This window comes from Zeus faber (genome assembly GCF_960531495.2).
Source record: "Zeus faber genome assembly, chromosome: 18".
Classification (NCBI taxonomy): Eukaryota; Metazoa; Chordata; class Actinopteri; order Zeiformes; family Zeidae; genus Zeus; species Zeus faber.
This window is the reverse complement of record NC_137210.1, coordinates 27,326,035-27,352,911: the sequence shown is the minus strand read 5'-3', so window position 1 is coordinate 27,352,911 and position 26,877 is coordinate 27,326,035. Positions and strand designations below refer to the sequence as shown.

At 47.8% G+C, this 26,877-nt stretch overlaps 2 protein-coding genes across 3 annotated transcripts in view; both read right to left on the bottom strand.

Moving 5' to 3' along the window:
• The window catches only part of pde9aa (phosphodiesterase 9aa), a gene marked incomplete at its 5' end in the record, with an annotated part of 44,636 nt that extends 43,821 nt beyond the window's left edge, over positions 1–815 (bottom strand). Inside the window, one exon of the mRNA XM_080019806.1 lies at positions 753–815. Within this exon, the coding sequence (XP_079875932.1) occupies positions 753–815 (63 nt within the window). The remainder of the gene's footprint in view (positions 1–752) is intronic.
• A 2,445-nt stretch (positions 816–3,260) lies between these two features.
• On the bottom strand, positions 3,261–26,877 carry slc37a1 (solute carrier family 37 member 1; the record flags this gene model as incomplete). Of its 2 annotated transcripts, XM_080019410.1 has the most annotated exons (18): positions 26,800–26,877; positions 21,428–21,509; positions 20,892–21,024; positions 19,840–19,918; positions 19,525–19,660; positions 17,457–17,533; positions 16,929–17,095; positions 16,540–16,592; positions 15,504–15,578; positions 13,417–13,539; positions 13,192–13,282; positions 12,958–13,020; positions 12,611–12,696; positions 10,584–10,632; positions 9,086–9,159; positions 8,333–8,411; positions 7,449–7,546; positions 6,511–6,579 (listed from the first exon to the last, which is right to left on the bottom strand). In XM_080019410.1, exons 1-18 carry the CDS (start codon positions 26,853–26,855, stop codon positions 6,511–6,513), a joined length of 1,590 nt encoding a protein of 529 aa, XP_079875536.1. In that variant the 5' UTR covers positions 26,856–26,877. The 2 variants fall into 2 exon arrangements, with proteins under 2 accessions (XP_079875535.1, XP_079875536.1); XM_080019409.1 differs by lacking the exons at positions 20,892–21,024; positions 21,428–21,509; positions 26,800–26,877 and adding an exon at positions 3,261–5,702 and having other exon boundaries at positions 6,515–6,579; positions 19,840–19,913.

Here is a 26,877-nt window from a genome sequence, read left to right as displayed (position 1 = left end):
CATTATCTTCCGCCATTAAATCCCCGTTTGACTTCACATGAACTGTTCTGTGAACTTATCCCGCTCGAACACCTGTATTTTCTCAATAAAGTGTTATCTTCCAGTACAGACTGACCGTCACTTTGGACAGTACTGGCAGGCCATAAGTATTGACCAAATAGTACAGACTGAGCATAAGTATTGACCAAATAGTACAGACTGAGCATAAGTATTGACCAAACAGCACAGACTGACCATAAGTATTGACCAAACAGCACAGACTGAGCATAAGTATTGACCAAATAGTACAGACTGACCATAAGTATTGACCAAACAGTACAGACTGAGCATAGGTATTGACCAAATAGTACAGACTGACCATAAGTATTGACCAAATAGTACAGACTGACCATGGGTATTGACCAAACAGTACAGACTGAGCATAAGTATTGACCAAATAGTACAGACTGAGCATAAGTATTGACCAAATAGTACAGACTGAGCATAAGTATTGACCAAATAGTACAGACTGAGCATAAGTATTGACCAAATAGTACAGACTGAGCATAAGTATTGACCAAATAGTACAGACTGAGCATAAGTATTGACCAAACAGCACAGACTGAGCATTACTTTGGACCAACCCCCACGGGCGGCGGTCAGTTTGTTCTGTTTAGTCCGCGCACGGTGTGGATGGGTCGGACCCTCGACTCGGTGTTAGCCGATACGGAAAGTTTATCAGTCGGTACCGGTGGTGAACGTCAGCGGGCTACCTTCTGGATTCTGCCATCCACGTCCAGGTAGATGACCCGGTAGGACGAAGAAGCGGAGCCCATTATTCTCCCCCCTCTGACCGTCTCCCTCTCCGTCTCGCTCCGCTTCGGTGGGGGGGGGGGCGGGGGTGGCGGTCCGGTGGCAGGTACACCGCCGGTCCGGTCCGGTCCGGTCCGGTGAGCACACTGGCGGTGCAGCGGAGGTCAGCGGCCGGTCGACACGCCGGCTCGGTGTCCCGGTGTTCCCGCCACTGAACCGCTCCGGATCTCCGCGTGTCCTCGCGCGCTCCGCCTCGCGGCTTCATAAATAAAGCCCCGCTGCCGCACGCGCTGCCGCACGCGCTGCCGCACGCGCCGCCGCTCGCGCCGCCGCTCGCGCCGCCGCTGCGCTCTCGAGACACGCGCGCCCCCCATTTACTCGCGCACGCGCTCATATCAGTACAACCAGGCGCGCATAAATACACGCGCACGCGCTTACTCTCATTCACAAATATGAAGAGTCGCGTTCTCACGTACACACGCCCGCACGCACACGTAAAACACACGCACACACACAAACATATTATGTCAGTGTAAAAACGTGCGCGCGCGCACAAATACACACACACACGTGTGCAAAAAAAACCACACACACACACACATACACACATACATTCATTCATATGTGGAAAAAACACACACACACACACATACATGTGTGTAAACCCACATTTATACATAATCAAACGCGCACGCACTCATACAAATGTAAATAAACACAAATAAATTCTCACACACACACACACACACACATTGGGAGCGCCCTCATCACCAGGTCCCTGGGAGCTCACCCCAGGGACCAGAGGTTCAAGTCCAAGTTCAAGAGATTATGGGGATGGTAGCTCAGGAGGTAGAGCTGGTGGTCTAGTGATGTAAAGGTTGCTGGTTGGATCCCAGGCTCCTCCTGCTAGCATGCTGTAGTGTCCTTGAGCAAGACACTTAACCCCAATTGCTCCTGATGGCTGCGTCCGTCGGTGTTTGAACAATTGTAAGTCGCTTTGGATAAAAGCGTCTGCTAAATGTAATGTAATGTAATTATTTGTCACATACATATACATACGGTCATACATATATGCAGCGGTGCTGCTCGGCTGCCAACACGCGGCCCCGGGGCCGGCAAAGGGCCCCCGTCCGGTGAACAGGCGAGTCGTCAGAGTGAAGACGACGTCTTGGTTGGGAGGCACAGAGACGGAGCTGGACGCAGGGCGGAGGGGGGAGAGGTGCCATCGGGCACAGCGCCACCGCCGCAGCCCGGAATTTAATTTAGTCCCCGTGCAGGAGGAGGGGCGGGGGCCCCCATAACCGGATGAGCCATCAATCAGGGAGCACACGGTGCCGTGTTGTTTAGCATGAGTCACAGCAACACCGCAGGGGGTTGAATCGCAATAAATACACATAAGAGCAGACTTTCTCAAAGCTTCCTGGAATTATTCACTTGCAGACACTGGTCCTGGTTTGGAGACGATCCGGGCCAATAAAAGTGCTTCAGTCGTCGACGGCTCGCATGTGGACGACCGCTCCACTCCTTCCACGTCCTCAGCCAACGTGGGTTCGACCTGAGGAAACGCTCCCGCTCATTTGATACGGTCGGGCCTTCTCGCTGGGGCGGTTTCAGAGGCATGTCAAGCTGTGCACTTCTTATTTGGACAAGACCTCCACATGCACCAGCGATGACGGCACCGCGGCCCATGGAGTCCCTTCTGTAAAGCTACACTTGTGGGTAAATGTCGAGCTGAGGTATAATCTTTGTTTTTAGGGCTGATCTGACGAACCGCATCAAATAAATTAACAATGCGGCGACTGCCTCGCTCGCCGGTGTGAGCCAATTTCTGAAACGGGGTGTATTTCATTCAAATAAACTAGGCCTACGTCTCATCAACACGGTAGTAAATGTGTAGGTTTTGTCGGGGATGGATGGATTACCAAAAGGGGGGAGTGGGGGGACTCAGTGGGTCTGGGAGCACTGGGAAACCCTTGTCCCGCCCACAGAGAAGATGGCTGGGAGGCGGCCCTGGGAAAATGGCAATTATGAGTCCTGGGTCAGGTTCCGGTTCCCCACGTATTCTGAACAGGTTTCCCAAAGTAACCCAAAGTCCACAGCCCCCAGGGCTGCACAGCAGCGATGCTGGACCCAGCCGGGGGGACAGAGGGCGGCCACTGAGGGGGGCCGGTGCCACCGGGTGGCACTAGTGGTGCACCCGGAAGTGGATCTAACCCGGGCGGCGCCAGAGGTGCCGGTCAATGATTATCCTATTTCACGTGTACATGGAACAGTGCCGGGCTGAGGTTGGGGGACGGTTCTGGGACGCGAGAACTCGCTGACGTGGTGCCTCGTGGAGAGGCGCGGCGGACCCGACTCAACCAAGGATCAATGGAGGCTCCCGGCCCATAACCTCAGTGAAATACTCACACTGGTGCTTATTATTATTTTTATTATTAATAATAATAATAATAATCATCATCATAACCTTTATTTGTACAGACCCTTTCATACACGACATGTAACTCAAAGTGCTTTACATTAAAATACCATCATATAATGACAAAAGCAAAGCAAGCAGGTGAAAGACAATTCACAAAGAAGAATAAAACAATCCAAATAATTTAAATTAAAACAGCGTTCCACAGCAAATCATATTCTTATCTCAATGGAGTCTTGGATTTTACCATGACATTAACATATCACGATGTTGCTATGGTGACACCCAAAATGCACAGAGTAAAATCGTATTCAACATTTTAATTATTACTGTCAGCACAATTTAACATCACACCCCGTGTATGAACGCGTGTCGAGCGGCTGAACATTTTCCAGACAATGGCCCGACGCACCGTCCGCTCGACGCATGACGAGCGCACTCATTTTAAGTGGTTTTTGGACAAAAAGAGTGGAATAAAGGACGTTATGTAATGTAATGTTACGAGGGTGCGAGTGCGCGCCGCGCCCGCCAACCGCTCGCCCGCCAACCGCTCGCCCGCTGTTCAGGATGCCGCGAGGGCGCTCGCGCGTCGCCGCCTGATTGATCACTTCGTCGCCAAACCCACTCCATCCGGTCGAATGGATGAAGAAAGAAGGGCGGGGGCGGGGGGGCGGAAGACACAAGCCTTCCCGGTTCTCGGGCGCCGTGAACGAGCGCAGCCTTTGTTATGGCGGCCTCTCCGCAGTGAAATGGATAAATCTCGGGGTTTTTTTGACCGTTGTTATTAACAGTTCCAGCTGGTCCCAGATTATATATTTGACAAGGGTGTGTGTGTGTGTGTGTGTGTGTGTGTGTGTGTGGGCTCTGTCTGCCCGTGTCACTGAGTGGAGTTGCGTCTGTCAGGGGCCTGACGTTTGGGCTGACAGCTGTCACCTCCAGCTGGGACAGGGGGCCACTCCAAGCCTCGAATTAGAACAGTTCAGCCGGGCTGGAGCGGAGCGAGGGGGCACAAGGAGCCATCAAAAACACCACGACTTAGCGGTGTCAAACCCTGGGGGAGGGGGGTGCATTATTTTTACCCAGAAGGCCTTGCCGCGACGGTGTGCCGCGACAAACGGGACGAAGCGCAAACAAAAAAAAAAAGGCACATTTTCAAGTTGTAGGCCTACGATATTAAATAGACGCGGCGTCACGCGCTCTCACCTTGCGACATGGAGGGCCTTTCGGTACGCGAGGACGGTTTCAACGGCACGGCCTTTTTAATTCAGGCCATAGTTTGGTCCCCAAAGGATTTCAACGGCCAAGCGCCATCATCGCGGCCATCGAGACAAACAACTGGTGGATTCAAACCCGATGGCACACCCCTGGCACTGAGCTGATTCATGACCTGCTCCTCGGGCTCCAGCTGCTTGTGCTTCCAGGTTGTGACCCACGGACGTCGGTGGCGGCTGGTCGCTCGGGCCGTCGCACCGCCCTGAGTGAACGTTTGTTGATCATTTCTTTTGGGGAACGTTTCGGCCGCCGGCCGCGGACGCCACGCCACGGCCGCTTTTCAACATCGCACTGCATAACGGTGGGATGCCCACACCAGGAGGTCAGTGTTTGTCAAGTTTCGTCTAATTTGGAAAAAAATTTAAATAAAAATAGACATAAATTACATTCAGAACGTCCCGACCTCCCGTCCCATCGGAGAAAACTAAAATATAAATCAACATTTTTGGATGGTTCTATAGCCGAGAACAATCTCTACAAGAAAAATACATCTGATCACAATACTAAGGGGAATAATTCACAAGGTTGTTGTTTTTTTTGTTTGTTTTTTTTTATCTTTCTCCTTCTTTTAAAAATAAAAAGGTTTCGTTTTTTGTTAAATTACGGGTTGACCCCCCACAATCTCTTTGGTTCAGTAAGGCAAAGGTGACAGTACAACACATGCAAAGCCTGCCAGTCAGCTGATCAGGTCCAGAGGGTCGTAGTGGTATCGAGGGAGAGAGAGGGAGGGAGGGAGGGAGACGGTAAGATATAGACGGGTAGAGGATGGAAGCCAATGTGAGTGAAAGAGAGAGACAACTGTGTGTTTGTGTGTGTGTGTGCATGTGCAACCTTTCTGGGAGGAAGGTATAAAGTGTCCTGCGTTGATTCCTGCTCCATCCTCCTTCACCAGTTCATCAAGCATCACCCCAGCACCATCTCCTCCATAAAGGGATAAGGACACGCCCACCTTGCGTGTGTGTGTGTGTGTGTGTGTGTGTGTGTGTGTGTGTACACACGTATACAGTATGTATATGACAAATCCCATAATGCCTCAGAGGTCCAGGTGGGTCCCATTCAGGTCCATTTCTGGGTGAAGTCCAGGACTAGTCAAGTGGTATCAGTACACAAATATTGTGTGTGTGTGTGTGTGTGTGTGTGTGTGTGTGTGTGTGTGTGTGTGTGTCCTCGTCCTCCTGTGTGGAGGCAGTGCAATCACAACGCTCAGTGCTCCTTCAGCCTGTAAGAAACAGACAGGGTTGACATTCAGGTGTAGCTGAGGGGGAGGACGGAGCTTCACAGCGACAAACAATCAAATGACGTAGTTTTACCAAAAAGAACTAAAAAGACAAAAGTGGAGCAAAGGGATTGGATTCTCTCATCGGGTTCCCTGCAGAGCAGAGGGAGGTGGAGTAGAGCAGGGGTAGAATAGAGTCTAGGCAGAGTAGAGTAGAAGCAGTGCAGAGGGAGGTGGAGTAGAGGCAGAGCAAAGATTGAGTAGAGGTGGAATAGAAAAAAGGTAGATGAGATGTAGAGTTGAGTATAAGCAGAGTAGAGGTACTGTACGCAGACTAGAGTAGAGGCAGAGTAGAGGCAGAGTAGAGGCAGAGTAGAGGCAGAGGAGAGGCAGAGGAGAGTAGAGTCGAGGTAAAGTAGAGGTAGAGGCAGAGTAGAGGACACTCCCTTGTCCCTCTTTTCTTCTTCCCTTTGCAGTAAATCTGTTCTTTTCCAGTTCAGGGATTTGACGTTCGTCTGTGAGGTCATCGTGGATTCAACCCTCACCTCCCTCACTAATCCTCATTATATGAACTGTTGACGTCAGCGTCACATTTGGGTGGTGCCCTACACATTACGGTGGTGCCCTACACGGCAGCAGATGTCTGGTTAGCTTGCTGTACTTGCTCAGTGTGTTAGCTCATCCGTTAGGTCACTCAACGTGGACAGATGCAACATCACATGTTGAACCTTGTGGTTACTGGTGAGTGTAGGCAGAAAATGCAGCAAAGGCAGATGTGTGAAGGAAACATTTACCAAGAGAAAATCAGAACTTACTCTACGACAGAAATTGGGTGGGGTTTGCTTGAGGTCAGCTCCTTAGTGACCAACCTAAGCAAAAGCTTGAGAGCGGACGGACAGGAAGGCAGACACACAGACAAAGTCAAATATGTGGTTAATAATCTTACTGTAGCATTGGGTTTAAAGCACATGAAGTCTTAACTGTATTGCACTGATATTTAAAATATCATAATTTTTAAGATATTGACATGGTAAGAAATACTGTATACAGTAAACTATTAATACTATAAATAGTAGTACTACCTACTATTATTTACTGCATTGATAAAACAATGCTGTGCATCGGTGACTCCTTGTGAGACAGTGTTTTGGATGTTTTTTTGGGTGTTTCTTTGGATGGTTCTGCAGTCAACCCGTGAAGCTAAAGATGATCCTGAATAAAGTAGGTGTGAGCGGTGTAAACGGTCAATCAGACTAAATCCCGCTTAAGACGGGGCCGCATCACAGCGCGGGATCTTCGGGGGCTGATTTGCCAACGATTTGAGATCGGGCACCGCGGCTGTTGTGCGCGCGCGGAAGAGGCCGAGGCGGGAGGAACCTGCAGATTTCACTTGTGACGCGCGCCGACACATCCGTTCGCGGCCGTTGACGTTTGGGCGGAAAAATAATGAAGGCGGTAAAGTGGACGAGGCTTCAGAGCGACGTGCAGTGCAGTGCAGGGCGACACCTCCGCTTATCCTCCACGGCAAATTCCAACCCAACGCTCGTCTTATTAAGATCCCTGGGAGGCGTTTAGGAGGGAGCAGCCTGGGCCGACCGATCGCAACGCTTGGCGACGGCTCGCTGGGGGAGACGGCCGGCGCGGCCACGGGAGTGCAACGGGGCACCCGGGGGGCCCGTCCTCCCGACGTCCGCGCCCCCCACTGGCGTAGGGTCATGGAGGGGCTACTGCAGCCAGCGCGGCGCTCACCAGCAGAGCCAGGAAGTCGGCGGTCATCAGCATGTAGAAGACCCGGTCCCATCCGCCCGCAGACAGCACGCCGGCCAGCAGGGGGCCCAGCGCCGCACCTGGGGGCCCAGGAATAAATGTCAACATACGGTGCGCGGCAGAGGCCCACCCGCTCGCCACCCGGGTTCTGTAACCCGTGACCTTGAAAAAAGAGAAATAATACATTTTTCACACGTGCATCACTTTTCTAAGAGAGGGCTTCGCCTGTCACGCCAAAGAAAACAAACAGTAAGACAGTGACACACGACGTCGGCAGAAGCAAGACAGGATGGAGGAAGGGGTAAAAAAATAAATCAATGAATGGCAATGATGGCGCACGGAGAATCTGAAGATAAAATGGTTCAAAGGTTGAACGGATTACAATCAAATTTAAAGCTGCAAGCGGCGGTGACGGGGTCCTCGGCGTGCTAGTGTCGGTGGGAGCCGATGAATCGCCGAGTCAAATGAAAGTAAGTCACGTAAGCACCGCCTTCCTTCTATCCGTTTTTTAATGGCGAAGGTGTCTCGTAGACACTGGAAATCGACCCGATAAATCGTAGAGAAGGTATGAGCATACGACCGAAATAACGACCAAAAAGTGACAAAAATGGCACCTCCAATCCAATATGGCCGACATCCCGTTAGGTTTGGGTCGTGCGGCAGTCTCGTGATGTTACATATGTGTACACGAATGTAGTGAGTTTTTGTGGGGGGGGTTGATTTGGTTTGCTGAATTTCTATGAAATAGAAATTCAGCAAACCAAATAGAATAGAAGCGAAATAGAGTATGAAGCGATACACCGGGACTTGGCGAGTGTGAAACAGGTGACAAGACAACACGTGCTTGGTGAGACATTCGTACTGACCGACCGATCCCGTGCCGTCGATGATGGCCGTGACCGTGGACAAGGCTCTGGCGTTCCCCTTCAGGCTCTTGTGGGTCCCCTGCACGGGAGGGGAGAGGGGGGAGCAGAGGGGTGAGAGACGCCCCGGCAGCGGGGCGGGAGACGCCCTCAAAACCAGCGGCCGCGATGGGCGGCCGCGGCGTCCGGCACTCCAGCCCCGTCGCCTACGAAAGGGCCTATTCGAAACCTCGGGTCTGGGGTTCGCGCTGGTGCCGCCGCCTTGGCCGGGAATGAAGCCGGAACTCTTTTGTTGTTTTTTTTTGTTGATTTTCGTGCGGCCGAGCGGCGTCTTGGCGTGCGGAGGCAGAGCCAAAACCCCCGGACGGTCACCCACGGGCATACCTCTCTCTACGCGACAATAACGTTCAAAATCACACGGGGCGCACCGGCTAGTCGGGGTGACCGTGGCCATTGAGACCGCTGACTTCCGTTCAGTCAGTCGTTTTCTCGCGATGACCGATGATGGTTTCTACGGTGGCGACGAGTACGGACCCGGACCGACGTAAGACTTGGAAGTTACTCCTTCATTGAGAACCAGCAAATAGGAACTAACACGGAGGGGTGGCCTCGTCTTTCAGCAACAATTTCCTTTGGCTTCCATTGACTTCCATTCAGTCAGGAATTTGTCTAACGATGGATTTTCCGGTGATGACCGGTGGACGTATTTTGCAGTTTTGCATTAACAATGAGCAAAGAATAAATTGACAGACAGACCAGGTCAGCGGACACTGCTGTGGTGATCAGGGCGTAGGGTCCGTTCACCAGGCCTCCGCACACCACCAACATCCCTGAGAAAGAGAGAGAGCGGTAAAACGCACGATCGTCCTCCCACATGCTCACGCCGTGGTACCAGCGCCGCCCGGGTTGGGAGTTCCATTCCCTGCGCAAAAAAAAAAAAAAAAAAAAAGACCAGGGGGCGAGAGGGGTTGGGGGCTTTTCTCCCCCTCGGGTGGCTCGAGGAAATATCTGTTTCCGGGGAAACAGCCCGCCGACGCTGGAAATGTACGGCCGGAAGACAAAAACCTGCATCGCTTCGCGGAAACCTGCCTGAGGCAGTTGACCCTGCAACCGCTGCAGCTTTACACCGGCTGCGTCGCCCCAGTCCCACGGTGGGGGGAGAGCGCTCTCTGGTGTTGCCTGAATGTAATACGCCGGGTGCATGAACCGTGACTTGTTACCGAGCCGAGTCATCAGCAGCGAGCGACTCGGTGAATGAACGGGTCCCAGGGGGCGGATGTGTCCGAGCCCGCCGGCCCTCCATCAGGCTTCACCTCCACCTTTCCTCCGTCACGCCAAGCCTCACGCCTGACCAGGTAATTGATCATTCCCTGCCGGAGCGAGCGCTAATTCTCTTTCAAATGTAGGTAAGGCCGGCGCACGCTATTTGTATACGTATAATTCACAATTTTCTATTTTCTTTTTTTTTTTTATTTAACTTTTTAGTCTATTTTATTTATTCATATATATATATATATATATATATATATATATATATATATATATATATATATATATATATATATATATATATATAAATAAATTTGGGGGGACTGTTAAGCTTTTTTTTTTTTTAACTGCTAATGGTCCGTAAAAACGCACCAAACCTCACCATGACAAATTCTGAGCATATGTGAACGCACCTGCCGGAATAAACTGATTGTGAGCGTTCACACTGTTGTTTGGACACGTTATGGCAGCGATGTATATATAATATCCCTCCTTTGGGGGACATATTTGGACCAATGTCGACTACAGAGAATAAACTGAGACAAGTAATTCTACGGTGCAATCAGTCATCTTTGTACGCTTGTTTCACAAATTGACCAGGATTTTTCTGGAGGGGGTTTCTCAATGGCTGGTTCTGGATAGTTGGAGTTCAAGTTCCATTTCAGTTTGAGCGGGACACGGACACGCCTTCTGCTCCAAGGGAAATCCCCGTGGAGGAGGACCCCGCCTGCCAATGTCGGTGTAGTTTCCACGGCTTCCTGAAGGGGACGCCGTTTGTTGGCCGGTTCTCTAGCGGCCCCGCCAGCGGCCCCGCCAGCGGCCCCCCCAGCGGGCCGACAGTGGCCCCCCAGCCGCCTGCTTGAGAGCGAACCAGTGTGCTACAGCTATCAGGCGCTGGGTTGGGCAGGTCAACGCAGTGTGCAATTCAAAAGGCGAGGACGACAACCGAAACGTAAAAACCATCAAGAGGCTCGGCGGCTCTTACCCACGGTCGGCCCGAAGCCGAACCCGCTGATCATGGAGAAGCCGTACAGCTGGAATAAACAACAAAAGAAACGGTCAAAACTGAATCATTTGTTTCCACAATCCCTTCCTTTCTGTCACTGACATGTCTTTCAATCTCAGGCACTCCTCCTCTATTCACTGTCAATGGCAAACTGCATTTGTCAGATTTGAAATATAAACCAAAATCACTTTTCATTGTGTGCGTTTATATATATAATTTTTTTTTTTTTTTTTTTAATTACGGTTGAATACGTTTTTTCCTGCTGTATGAACTTACACGTAATGAATTTAAAAAGGTTCTTTGACCCTGAAGAGTTTTCAGTTGTACTGCCGCTCCAGCTAACTCTTTGCCAATCACACTTTGTGATCCATTTCATCAAACTGAACACCTGACAAGTCCCTTCAACTTATTATGGAATAACACCGATCAGCCCCAACATTACAACCACCGCTAATATTGTGTAGCTTCCCCTCGTGTCGCCAAAACAGCTCTGACGTGTGGAGCCATGGACTCCACAAGCCCTCTGTGTTTGGGATCATTGTCACGTTTCATCTTCAATGCCCTTGCTGATGGAAGGAGGTTTTCACTCAAAATCTCACGATACATGGCCCCATTCATTCTTTCCTTTACACGGATCAGTCGTCCTGGTCCCTTTGCAGAAAAACAGCCCCAAAGCATGATGTTTCCACCCCCATGCTTCACAGTAGGTATGGTGCTCTTTGGATGCAACTCAGCTTTCTTTCTCCTCCAAACACGACAAGTTGAGTTTTTACCAAAAAGTTATATTTTGGTTTCATCTGACCATATGACATTCTCCCAATCCTCTTCTGGATCATCCAAATGCTCTCTAGCAAACTTCAGACGGGCCTGGACATGTACTGGCTTAAGCAGGGGGACACGTCTGGCACTGCAGGATTTGAGTCCCTGGCGGCGTAGTGTGTTACTGATGGTAGCCTTTGTTACTTTGGTCCCAGCTCTCTGCAGGTCATTCACTAGGTCCCCCCGTGTGGTTCTGGGATGTTTGCTCACCGTTCTTGTGATCATTTTGACCCCACGGGGTGAGATCTTGCGGGGAGCCCCAGATCGAGGGAGATAATCAGTGGTCTTGTATGTCTTCCATTTTCTAATAATTGCTCCCACAGTTGATTTCTTCACAACAAGCTGCTTAACTATTGCAGATTCAGTCTTCCCAGCCTGGTGCAGGTCTACAATTTTGTTTCTGGTGTCCTTTGACAGCTCTTTGGTCTTGGCCATAGTGGAGTTTGGAGTGTGACTGTTTGAGGTTGTGGACAGGTGTCTTTTATACTGATAACGAGTTCAAACAGGTGCCATTAATACAGGTAACGAGTGGAGGACAGAGGAGCCTCTTAAAGGAAAAGTTACAGGTCTGTGAAAGCCAGAAATCTTGCTTGTTTGTAGGTGACCAAATACTTATTTTACCGAGGAATTCACCAATTAATTCATTAAAAATCCTACAATGTGATTTCCTGGATTCTTTCCCCCCATTCTGTCTCTCATAGTTGAAGTGAACCTATGATGAAAATTACAGGCCTCTCTCATCTTTTTAAGTGGGAGAACTTGCACAATTGGTGGCTGACTAAATACTTTTTTGCCCCACTGTATATATAAAAATATATATCCCAGGTGCCATTGGAACCAGATGATCCATGTAATTGTCACAGCTTCTAATGTTGTGGCTGATCAGTGTGTATCTAATGGTGGATCGCTGGACAATCCTTTACGAACTTTTCACCAGTTCACAGGCTGGAACCAGCAAATGGTTAAGCTGCCGGAGGAGTGTGTGCCGGCTGTTTCACATTATAAACTGTGATTATGGGATGCATAAATAAACTTGGCTTAACAAGAACAAGTTTGGAAACATGACATCACAGGGCTATAGACACACATTTAAACTATGCCTACAATGGAAAGGGAAATGATAAGAAGTGTATGGGGACAGAGGAAAGAGAGGTGGAGGTTAGGGTGGAGGTGGAGGGCAGACTCACTGTGGGAGCAGCCAGCAGCAGCATGACGGCACAGGTGGTGGCTCTCTTCCCCAGTTTATCAGAGATGACCCCGGCCAAGACCCCGCCTGGACACACACACACACACACACACACACACACCGAGCGTTCACACTGTTGTTTGGACACGTTATGGCAGTAACGTCACGAAATGTGAATGAAAAATATGATAATACATGAACCAACATGACACTTGAGTCTCGTGAGTAGGAGCTGCTGAATGAATTTGGACACCTCCTCCTGTCCTTCTTCCTCTCTGTTAAATATCACTAAAAAACATTTGAACGTAAACCGAAATGATAGGAAATGAAAGAAAACAGGACACGTACCCACAATTCCTCCGACGTCAAAAAGGGTGGAGAGGTTGCCGGCCTTCTTGGCGTCCAGGTGAGCTGCGCGCACGCACACACACACACACACACACGCGCGCACACACACACACACTAAAGTTGGCTAATTTCAATATTATAGCACATACAGTATTATTCGATAGATGTAAGACAGATAGACAGACAAACATACAGAAGACAGACCGACGTATAGAGAGACGGACAGACAGGTACCTGCTTTAGTGATGTAGAGCGGCAGCCAGAAGAGGAAGGTGTAGCTGACCAGCTTCGCAAACAGCAGGCAGAGCGAGAACTCGATCACTCCCTGGACGGAGGGGGTCAACACAGAGGTCAAGCGGGGCTCACAGAGGCTCAACATGAGGTTCTACAATCCAACTTTCAGCATGTCAGCCCCCGCCCACGCCAACCCGGCGGCTCCAGGAGGTCGTCCACACTGACCGGGATGCGCAGCGCCCCCATGAAGCTGATGGCCGACGGCTCCGACTCGCTCTTCACCACCACCACCTGCTGCACCGGCACACGCACACTGTCCCGTGAGAGCAGGGGCTCCATGTCACAGCTCTGAGATGGGGAGGGAGGGAGGGAGATGGAGGGGGGGAGAGAGAGGGGGGGGGTGTGGAGGGAGGGCGGAGAGAGAGAGGGTTGGGAGGCGAGAGAGGGAGGGAGGGAGAGGATGGGGAGACAGAAAACACAAGGCAAAAAGAGAGATTTTTAACCCTGATAAAACTCTGTCGCCTCATTCTTCCAAAGTCATTTTGAACGGTACAGTTCATGTTCGTGAAATGCATTAAAACAAAAGATCTTTAAAGAGCAACAATCAGGTGACATTTTTGAGGGAATTTATCATGTTGGGCTCATGGAGACGATGGTTTGATTCTTTACAGGCAGAAAGGGAAAACATCCCATTTACATATCAATAAAATAAAACCATAAAATCAAATAAAAGAAATAAAGGAAATGTCATAGGAGTATGAAACTAAATGTAAAATAAAAACACACTCTGAGCGTCTCGCTGCAGCGCCTGCTCTGTCCCGTCTCCCCTGTGTGACGGCACGTTCAAGTTCGTGGGCAATGTCAGATTTTTAGGTGGGCGTGGTTCATTGCATTACAAAAAAATTGTTTGAAAAGTTAAAAAAACAAGAATAATAAAATATTTTTTTTAAATAGAAGTGCTACATCACTGGGGAAGCCAACGCGCAAGTTGCTCTTTAAACAACATGGACCAATGCCATCCAATAACAGCAGGGGTTACATTGGTATTTGGGAAGGGGGGCGGAGCCTAATTCTAATTTGTCGTAAACCTATTCAAGTTATGATTCATAACAAAACATTTGATATCAGTGAGTTGGAACCACTTTGATATCCGTGTGTCCGTTCAACGTTAAATGTTAAAAATAATTCTTTATTCTCAGTATTCTCCGTTTGTTTTCAGGGACCGACACGTTTTTTCGATCAACAATCACCAAGAAAAGGAGAATTTAGAAAAGTAATTAAACTTTAATTAAAAAATGTATCGCAATCTGTGTTATTGTCTCAAATCAACCACCAGTTAAAACAAGAAACAAATGCAGTGTGAGCAGAGCAAAGACCCAGAGAAGAGGAGTTTTTAAGTGATTTATACGTTATTTGTGCCACAATCTCTATTTAAAAAACAAATAATAATATATATACATATAAATATATACATACAAATATATACATATAAAAACAAGATAGAAATTTCTATGCTTGGTCCAAATTGTACATATAAATCACCGTATAACCAGCAGTTTGGAGGTAAACACACAGCAAGATTCCCAAAAACCTGCGAGTGAGGACGAACCCACTGACCTTCCTGTACTGAACACTATCCTCGTTATAGTGGAATGCCTGAGTGGGTCACAACCACACGTTAAAGTGGAACTTCAACACACACACAGACACCCAGTTCAATTCTACATTTAACATGTCGGCATGTTTTATTTTTTATAGGACACTCTGAGATAGTTAAAAAAAATTAAAAATAAACAAAAATCCCATGAGAAGAAGAAGAGACAGCGTTACTCAACCGCAACAACTGGATGGTTTTTGCAAAGTTTTCTTAAAAAAGGAAAATAACTTTATGCAGAAATTATCCATTTGTTGATTTTTCTCAAATATACACTTCACATCATATCTCTCTGTTATTTTGGGTTTGTTAAAAAAGAAGCCCATCGACCGACAGCCCATAGAGATATCAAACCTGCTACTCGCTGTCAGCAAAATAATTCTTTAATATGCTGAACATGTTGGATTTGCTGCCTGTGTTGGTGCATCCCTAAAAACAGGATGGTTAGTTTGAGAAAACATTAAAACTACAGTTTTTAGCTTTTCTCAACTCAAATTTGTCACGATCTTTTGTCATTTAGGTAACAAAAAGGGAATGCATTTATGTAATTCACAAATTTGGGAAATATTTTTCGAGTGACTCATATTATTTCTGTGTATATGTGTAATCGAAACATTTCTTCAACATAAAAGAGATAAGAAAAGATAACGCTGCTCACCTGCGTCCTGCACTCTGTGTACTGCAGGAACAGATCCTTGTGGCCGCTCACCCCGTTACAGTTCTTGAACAGCGCCTGTGGAGAGAAAATAATAACAAATACAAATAATTACAATAAATAAAATAAATGAAATAAATACAAATAAATACAAATAAATAAATACAATGATAATAATAATAATAATAATAACAACAATAATAACAACAATAATTATATCAGTTCAGTGAGGGTCTGTGTGGTTTACAGTCACCTGGAATATTTATAAAATAATTTATTCTCACACGCGTGCAGGTGCAACAGATCAACTGGAGTGGGAGTCAAACCCGTAAACCAATGAACTAATGAAGCAGTGAACCCACCACAAGGGGCGGTTTGGATGCCAGTGATGGGTGATCTCCCCCCACATATTTATTTTGTTTTGTTTTTTCTATTTATTTGTGATTTTCTTGTGTTGTGCCATTCCTGATGAATTGCTAATTGATCTGCATTTCAAATTTTCAATGAACTTTGTTCGCAAGAAGAAAATAAGAATCCAAGCTGTAAGAAGCAGGCGGGTTCTGTCAAAATGACCAAAATCTAGACAGACAGACAGAGAGACAGACAGACAGACAGACAGACAGACAGGCGGCCTTGCAACCATCTTAAAGTGTTTTTCTTCCCAGTGCGTGACCAGGTAAGTGACTTAAGAGAAATGACGAGACAAAACAAAAGATTACAAGCATGGCTCCCTGCACACACACACACACACACACACACACACACACACACACACACACACACACACACACACACACACACACACACACACACACACACACACACACACACACACACACACACACACACACACACACACGTTTCCCAAGTGGACAACGTAGACTACAGAATGCCGCAAAAACAGCAATGTCCACGTGTTGTGTTTTCATATTTATAGATAACACTTGTATGATGATGCAACATGACACGAGCAGAGGATAATGCTGATAAACTGGATACAAGAAAAACAAAAAGTAAAAATGTTATTTGTTGTACTCACGTTGCTGCCTGGAGACGTGTTCTGGGCGTACATGGTTTTTAGGTCATTTGGATCTGGACACACACACACACACACACACACACACACACACACACACACACACACACACACACACACACACACACACACACACACACACACACACACACACACACACACACACACACACACACACACTTCAGAGTTGGGCCATTCTACAACTTCCCTTTTAAATGCAAATTCTTCTTTCTCTGTTTTTATTTTTTACAGCTGGAAAGGTAATATTTAACCCTGCGATGCTGACAATCTCACACACGCACGCACGCACACGCACGCACACACACACATGCACACACACACACACACACACACACACACGCGCGCGCGCGCGCAGAGAAGGCGGGGCTTACGCTCGATGAGGAACAGGAAGCAGATGACGCCCATGGCGGCGATGACGAGCCCCGGCACGATGAAGGACAGACCCCAGTTGGAGGAGACCCAGTAGCCTGCGATCAGCGAGCCCAGAATGTTCCCCACGGAGGTGTGGGAGTTCCACAGGCCCATGATCAGCCCCCGCCTGAGGGAGGGAGGGAGAGATGGAGGGAGAGGGGGGAGGGAGAGAGGTATAGGAGGGAGAGAGGGAGAGACAGAGGGAGGAAGAGAGAGGGGGGAGAAGGAGAGAGATAGGGGGGGGAGGGTGGGAGAGAGAGATAGGGAGGGAGAGAGGAAGAAACAGAGAGAGGGGGAGAGGGAGAGATGGAGGGAGAGATGCGGGGGGAGAGGAAGCAGGAGGCGTCATATCTGCTCTTCCCACAGCAGGGCTCTAACCCGGGGCCTCTCCAATAAAACACTGGAAACACCGTCCATTCCGTTCCTGATACATTCCATTCCATTCAAACGATCGCCCGGGGGTCGATGGCGAGGCCGCGGCTCCCTACCTTCCCTTTCCGAACCAGTTCCCGATGCAGGTGACGACGCTGGGCCACCCGGTGGTCTGGACCAGACCGTTGGCGACCTGCGACACAGAGCAGAGCGCCGCATGAGGAGGAGGAGGCGGAGCCGCGCGGCTGCACCAGCAACATTTTGTACGTTATCATTATTATTAATAAAAATAAAATTTCAAGGTTTGGCCCCAGCCGCACCAAATATTCTGGCCCCTTTCTTGCGGGCAACACGACCCATTTATATCCACCACAGCGTTTTCGCCATGCAACTTTTCTTCCCTGAATAACGACTAATGCATCATGCGCGGCCCCGGCAGGCTGAGCAGGTCTTGTATCATTGTGAAAGGGGGTTATTTGCATCATCCCGCTGAGTACACAGGCACTTACCCCATAAACAAACGCTCTCAGAGCCAATCCTGACGTATAATGATTCCATAACTACTTCCATCCCGAGTTAAAAAGCTCACGGCCCCTGACCAGCGTGGGCCCTGCCAGTGCTGCTCCGCGGGAGCGGGTCCGGGCGGAGCGGCGCTCGCTCGTGACAGCGGTCGTTATTCACGGGCTGCGGTCATTGCCCCAAAATGGCTGAGCGCACGTTTGCCGCTGTCGACCAATCAGAATCGAGCGCCTCAAGGAGCTGCGCCAAAGGATCATGAAAGGACAACGTTGGTTCGGCTTTGGGTTTCGGCTTTTGAACACGGGGGGGGGGGGGGACGACAGCACAGAGCCACCTAAAATTATCATTCTTTCACTGTTTTCCTTAATCATTTTTTGGCATATACGATTTTATAATTGAAGAATGTAAAAGAAAAAAAAAATGACAATACTGATATATATAATTATACACATAAATAAATAAATATACACACACACACACACACACACACACACACACACACACAAATATTTATATATATATATATATCTACATAAATAAATACACAGTAAATATATATATATAAATATTTATATACATATAAAAATGAATAGACACACCCTGTTAGTTAGCACAGTGATGTCAGCACACACGCGCGCGGTAGAGCTAGTAGTGATTTATCGGCCGCACATCGGCATCGGCCGATATCGGCCTCGTTGACAGCCATCGGCAAATAAGACGACATTCACCGATGGCTGAGGCCGATGTTTATCCAGTGTTCCCCGCCTGTGGGAGCTGCCGGTGGTTGAGGTTGCAGCTGAAACGGCTTTTTAGAAAATACTTCGGCGTGACTCTGGTGTAAAAAAAAAAGGAACTAAAGTGTTTACTCCAAGTTCCACAGGTCACAAAACATGTCCACCGCAAACTTTTCCTGAAGAGTGGTACGTCCAAAGTTAAGCAATGATTTCTTAAAGCACGCAACTACAACCCCGTCAACGAAACTACGCTGCCGTGCCGACGGCCCCGCCCACGGAGGGAGGGGCCTGACAAAGAGCCCGAACAAGAGAGGAGCGGGGCGTGCTTTTAGCACGAGCGGCTAAAGCTCCACCCTGTCAGCATGTGCGTGAGGTACGCCAAGTACAGAGCGACAGGAAGGACAAAAAAGGGTCAAATCACACTGGACTACAGGAACTGCAGAAGGACAAAAAGATTAAAGGCGCAATGACTTTGTATTTGGAATAATGGAACCAAAGGAAGGACTAAAAAACGGTTGCCACAGCTCGTCTATTGTAAACATCATTACCGGTGCAGTTTTTAACCGTGTCGTCTCTGTAAACATCACTTCTACGATAATGTGAAGGTACTGGAAAGTATGAATTTATTTACTTGGGCGAGGCCTCCCAGGTATTACATTATAGATTTTAGCATTTTTTTGTTTTTCTCTCCGCCTGAGAGAACGACACCATCCACTATAGATTTTAGAAGACGCAAACACGGCTCTCTGCAGCGCTCCAAGCAGGAAGTGATGCTGCGTTCAGGGAACTCGGAAAATATCGGCATCGGCCAAGAATTTCACAACCGGTGCATCCCCGTATATTATATATAAAGCCTTCTGCGTAAACACATGTGTTTGTGTGTGTGTGTGTGTGTGTGTGTGTCTACTCTATGCATGTGAGAATGTCTCACCTGGACAAATATGTAGAAGCCCAGGCTGTGGATGTTGTAGATGTACCCGAGGCCGAACAGGCAGGTGAACAGGCCGCTGCACAGCATCCCCACCGTCAGGTAGAGGCGGATGGGGAGACGCTCCCCGATGATGCCGCTGCATGCAGAGAAAAAAAAACAAAAAACAACAACAGCAACAACAACACACTTTTATTATCCACCCCTCCAACCGTCACATTGGTCATTATTGACTATTATTTTGTTTGTCACTATTGCTAACGATCATTATTTTGAGTTCCTGCCGTCAGCCCTCCATGCTGGGTGTCCTGGTCTTACCTGAGGTACATTCCCAGAGCGTAGGCGCACAGGAAGGAGTAGTCCATGGCTCCCAAAAGCTGCTTGTAGTTGCTCTTGTCTGAGGAGAGAAATAAGACACTCACTAAGAACGCACATCAATCAAGAAACGTTCAAGTTCAAGTTCAAGTTCAAGTTCAGAGATCATTTGTCACATACATACACATACGGTCGTACATATATGCAGTGAAATGTCATGACACCCGGTGATTACGCACAAGCTCTATAAGCTCAAAAAATACTCTAATGTGCGCACGTGGTGCTCGCGCAGGCGGCCGCAAGGTGCGGCGCCACAATCGCGATTCTGGGTTCTATAATTATATAATAGAATGAATTGTCTGTGTTGTATTAAATATACAAAGGAGGCGAGGAAGAAAACATCCAGGAGAAAAGATGTGGAGTTGGAACACTTTCATACACAACATCGGGCGGTAGGCTACTATGAACCAAACTGGACTATTAGTTGTGGCGAAAACTATTTAAGTAAAAACCAAAAAGGCTATTTCTAACATTTCCATGGTTAGAGTTTCATCGTCTCTTTTATGCGCCGCGGCGCCGGTCGCCATGCAGACACGCGAAAACAAAAGGAGGATCCGGTCAGAAGAGGGAAATGACACCATGTTATCTTATCGCAAAGATGACATGTTGAGATAAGACCACCCCCAACCTGTTTTGAGGATCTATTAAGTTAATTTTTTTTATCTATTAAAATTTCAGTTCAGTTCATAAGAAATGCACTTAATTCACTTGCCTGCACTTTATTTAAAAAAATATAATGTTGAAATGATCTGTTCTCAAGTATTTCATTTAACATGTAAAGGAAAACGTCCTTCGTTGTAGTTTACCTGTACATGTGTACATATGTATATATTATATATATATATATATATATATATATAATTTTTTTGTACGGTTTAGGTTGAATAACTTAATAATGTAAATTGTGTTTGATATTTTGTCTTTCTTATATATTTTTTGTCAAGTTGTTATGATTGAAAAAGCGAAATAAAATAATAAAATAAAATGTAACAGACCGAAAGGCTTCCAGCTACAGTCCATGTCAGCGCGCACGGAGGGCAGGCCTGGCTGCTGGCTGCCCCCGCCCGCCCCGCTGCTGCCGGCCATGGCGAGCTCCGCCGCCGCTGAGCAGTTCTTATGCAGCTCGCTCTGTGGACACAAAGAGAAGGTCACTGGCTCCGAGCCACGCGGCTCCACAGGCACATCCTGGTCACCGCACGTTCCACAGTGAGGCCTTTGATTGTTGCTCAGCACCCACAGCCCCGGCGGGGCCACGTGAGGACACCCCCACCTGCACGGTGTAAACACCGGGGAAGGGCTGAGTTGTCTGACGGCGCAGCGTGTGTGCCAAGCTGAGAGAAATCACTAAACTCAAATCGGTCAATGTTTTTCAAGGTGTGTCTTCGGAGGCTGCAGTAAAGATTGTTCTTTGTTAGAACATGAGCGAGAGAAAAAAAGCTAAACAGCTGGATAATTTCAGTTATTTTTTGGTCATGAGTGTGTGTGTGTGTCTGTACGTGTGTGTGTGTGTGCACGTGTGTGTCTGTGTTACCTTGACGATGCTGATGGGTTTCCTGGACAGGTGGAAGCTGGTGTAGAGCAGAAAGGTGAGGGCGAAGGTGAGCGTTCTGTACCTGCAGACAGCGGACACATGAGGGCAGCACTGAGAACTGGACTGGAATATAAATAAGGAGCCAACCAGAGAACCATGCTGCACCGGGAAGCAACTGCTCCCAGTGGGGTTTAAAGAGGTAATCCGTACGATTATTTGGGTTGAAAAAAAACCCCGAAAAACACCCCGTATTAGATTCTTTTTTTTAAAGCCATATCTTTAAAAGAAACAGCCATTCAGTGCATTTGTGTTCTGCATGTGCTCCTCTATACGTTGTGTCTTTTGTTGGTTCACAAAAAAACAAAAGAACAAAAAAAATAAAATCCACCTCAATATCACCTCATGTGATCAAGGCAACCCAACCTAAATTAATGGATGGGAAGAAGAAACACTTTGGAGAAAGGAAAGTGACGAAAAAAACATTTGGAATGGAATTTGTAGCGTTATCCACCCAACACGGACCATTTGATGTACTTGAGACTTTAACGGGAGATAATTTGCTGGTACATTAAAAAAGCCACGTACACACACACACACACACACACACACACACACACACACACACACACACACACACACACACACACACACACACACACACACACACACACACACACACACACACACACACACACACACACACACACACACAATATAATATCCACATTACTCATGATTGGTTCTCAAATATTTGTTGTGTGTTATTATTTTATCAAAGCACCAATAGTCATTAGGTATTTGTCCTAATAGTTTTTAGGACAAATACCTCATATCGAGGTATTTGTCCTCAAAAATATTGCGATATTTGATAATATCAGGCTGCCCTACCGTGCAGCGGAAATATAATCATTTGCCCCGAGAAACATTATTTAAATAACTAGGTTCAATAAATAGAGTTAAGGGGCGTAACGGTGGCTTTTAGCTGAAGACGAACGTAGATCAAACAGGTTCATATGCACATGCGTTCAGCCCCGTAGCCAGAACAAATTGAACGGGGGAACCGTGGAAATAAATATGTGCCGGGCACCTTATTCACATTTTGGGGCTGGGGCGTGTGTGTATCAATGGCTCTGCAGACAACGATGCACTTGGCTTTTTTTGTTTCGTTCAATTAGGAAACAAGGGAAAATAAATACATATAAAATAAAAACACTGTTTTTATTTGTTTTTGGGAACGGGGACCCGCAGCGGAGCGCGCCCCAGTGACAGCCCTGCGTGCATTTACTTTATGTCACAATGTTAAGCAAATAGGAACTACCACAATGTGTTTTGTGCCTAAATTAACTGCTTCACTTCCCCTTTCCTTTCAAATCACACATTTGTTACATATCAGACTAAACTCAATCCCGAGGGGAAATCCAGGTTCACCTTCAATTTGGTGCCGTGCGTTTGAACAGAGAGTGACCTCCTGCACTTTGATCATGTTCAGGAGCATTGACACACCCTGTTAGTTAGCACAGTGAGGTCAGCAGGCGTGCACACACACACACACACACACGCACGCACGCACACGCACGCACACACACGCACACTCTATATATTAGACTGATTGTTACACAGGCGTGAAAACACACTGAATACAAGGTTTTGCATTGAACCTTCAGTTTGAACATTAGGGCTGGAAAGTCGTCAAACACAGAACACGGAGAACTGTGTGTTGTATGGCGTCACGAGCTGTGAAGGTGGAGGCACACTTTGAAAGACGTGAGAACTAAAGACGCAAGAACCACCAGGGACCATGTTTCCCAGAACACCGCTGTCAGAACACGCAATAAGAACTCAGTTTACTTCTCTATGTCATTCCATGCCACTAGGGGGCGTAGAGTGATTCCCTGGCACCTATTTCCAGAGCGATTTGCCGGGAACAGAAAACGACAGCAAAACAACAATGGCGACGGTGAAAGAAGCACCGATGCGACAGCGAGAGGGGTCGGCTGCGGCTTTGGTGGATTCAAAGATGGAAACAAAACAAAAAAAGAAAAGGAGGTTGAAGTCCTTCCACCAGCCATGACGCAACAGCATTTGGACCAATCACTACAAGGGGAGCTCTCAGAGCGAGAAAAAGACAAGAGGCAAAAGTTCTCCTCGGGGTCTTGCACCGAAAACACAGAGAGAACCCAAATCACCGCGGCCCTTTGTTCTTCTCTGGTTCCGAGCACGTCTTTTCGGTCAAAGGGTTCTACTTCTTTTTTGAGTATGGCTCCGCCTGAAAGCCAATCGGCCCCTGGGGGGGATGAAAACTGAGCTGCGCCCCATCGCTGTTTCACTGTGAAGTTGACTTTAATTTCCACATGTGCCTACCTGAGGCACCAGGACATAAGGTTCAACACGGGGCATGTTCCTTATGTTCCATTTACGGCAGATACAGTAGGTGGAAGCAGTCAAACTATCCTGGAGGAACATCATTAAGATTATCGATAAATAATGGCATTGACAAGCAGTATCGATATCCTGATTGGTATCGGGAAAAATATGATGCAGTGCTACTAAAGAATAATATAAATAACATACTGCATCCATGTAACTCACAGCCATTTTAAATGAAGGTACACACAAGCAGGCACTAGTTACTTACTTTTCCAAAACTTGGGATATGAATAATTTACTCTTTATTTAAAGGCCACCTTTTATGAAAAACTCACTTTTTCAGCGCTTGTGCGCACACATTCAGGTCTCTGACGGAACTACTAACACACACACGGTGGAATAAGAACAACTCAATCTGTTTTTTGTTTTTTTTGTGCTTCAACAAGCCGCTCAGATTTGCGTCTCAGTCCTACGTCGCATTGAGACACATTAGAATTAGAACCGCCCCACCGTCTGAGTAACTCCACCCACGGCTGGAGAAACAACACGGGAACTGCTCTGTTGGCTGCAGAGACCAGCACAAATCTTAAAAAAAAGAAAATAATACAATTAAAAAAGGGGGGGGGGGGTAATAAAAACTGTCTGTGAAGAAACTGCAGACAAGGGTAAGTAGGTATTTCAAAAATAATTCTGTTTCTTTTGGCGTTTAGCCCTAGCCGACACTGTAGGTGGGATTCCCACGACTAAACTACTTAACATTGGTGAAGTGACATATAAACAAAACCACACATAAAGAGCAGCGAAAAGGGAGAGTTTGGACCCGCTGCGTCTGTGTGCGCCGCCATCGAGATCAGGTCCGACCGTGCCGGAGTGGGGCGTGGCGTAAAGCGACACACCCTGAAACAGCGTGTCGGCAACACTCCAGGCTCTGGAGGCAGGTTAGAATAGCTAGAATGCATACATCGAGTGGGGTTTCTTTCCAACAAAAAGCTTCAAAAACAAGTTTTGGGGACATCAGAGGGGTTTATAAACATGTTGAAAAGGAGCATAAAAGGACTCCTCAATAAAATATAGATACACTGAAGGGCCGAGAGGCAGCACAGTCATTGTGTTTACATGCACTCAATACCCAGATTAAGCTCAAGATAATAATGCGACTAAGGTGTTTACATGCGTTTGGAATCATCAAAAACCAGTTTCCACGGCGAGCGGGGTGGTCGGGTTAATGACAGGAAGTGCTTGCTCCACCGTCCAGGGAAAACCGGCGTCCGCAATCCTCTCCGACTCGACATAACGCTCTGACTTTCCCACCAAAAGCGCGCGTGTTTACCGGCGGTCGCCATGGTGATGTTGTTTATCTGCCCAAACAACTCAATCGGGGCCCAAATCTATGCGGCAGAATCGCTGGGTTTTGTGGCGTTCGAGGTGAACCCGATGAACTGAATAGGGGGTAATATGTTTACATTACAGTTGCAATATTCTGAATATTGCTTATTCAAACAAACACACAGAAGCAAAGTTATTTCAATTTGTCTTTCTTAACGTAATGACAAATTGAGTGTAAATATCAGACCTGGATTTCCTTTCAGGGGAAAGGCTGGTGTCGAATCTCTCCAAATATTTACGCGATCCATATCTAGGAATGTGGCTACGTCAAATAGGTTGGACAGCGCGGCTCCACCCTTGGTACAGCAGGGGAGCCTGCACACCTGGGCGCAGACCAGAATGTTTCCACCTCCCCGACATGTGAAGACCTCACGGGGGAAGGAGCCGCGACCGGAGCCCCGTGATTAGAGCCACACGGCGCTGCAAGGGACGGGCGCGGGGCGGGGGAAACGTCAGGGCGGGGGAAACGTCATCAGGACGATGACGGACGGGAACAAATGCGCGGCAGCACCGTGTGCGAGGACACCCGCACAACGGCGCTCCATTACATTTCACTGCATATATGTATGGAAGTATGTATATGTATGTGACAAATAAAAAATCTTGAATCTTGAATCTTGAACCACACAAGGACGGTCGTGATCATGACATTTAGAGTTTCGAGATATGAACTAACAGGCTGACGAGAGCAAGCAGCAACTTTCACACGTCTTAAAAGGCCACCCGACGACAAGGAACTTGGACAGGACACACACACCCAGAAACAAACACACCAAGTCCTTTACACAAAGGGCATATAGGGCTGATGAAGGGCGATGAGTCACCGTTATTAACCCAAACCTTTCTTTCAGCGTTCTAATTAGAGCATCGCACTGGTGCGTCCATTGGCATGATGACAAGCGGGCGGCCAAGAGACGCACATGCAGGCCCACACACACACCTTCCATTTCTCTCCTACAGCCAGCACACTGCCCTCTTGCCAGTTGCAGTCATCCCATGGCAGCCATCGTCACCTGCACATCAGTGACGAGATGAGCTCCGTCTCCAAGTTACAAACCTTACCGCCACCGTTAGGTACATTCATCTGGCAGAGAACGACGTGGCATGAAAAAAAAAATAAACAAAAAAAACTACTCGATTTGGTGGTGATAGAGTTTGGACGTTGTAGTCCATGGGAAACAAAGGCACTATTATAATATTAAATGTCACCCATTCGCACCCATATTCAGACACTGACGGCGGGGGCAGCCATGCAACGGCCCCGCCCGACCTGCTCACCGGGAGCGGTTGCGGCTACCGCCAGGAGCCGGGGGATCGAACCGGCAATCGTCGATCGTCAGACGACCCGCTGTAGCTCCTGAGCCCCTCCATGTCAACAGACGCACAGAAACCCAGATTACACAAACCACTTCACACCGTCGTCCCTCGCACTCAAAGAGAGAAAGAACTTCAGGCGGCAGCGTCATCAATTCCCAAAAAGCGGCTCCGAACGTGATCGGTCAACAATGTCCAGAGGGCTCAAACATCAGTTCCGGAACCGCCCCACAACTGCTGGCACCCTCAGGCCGACCAGCATCCGGCCTACGCAGAACGTGCAGCCACGTTCCCGAAAAACTCACCATTGGTCCCTGTTGAAGGAGACCAGGAAGCGGATTCCTGGAGGAATTGGCGCCATGACGACAGAACAGCGCTGGGGC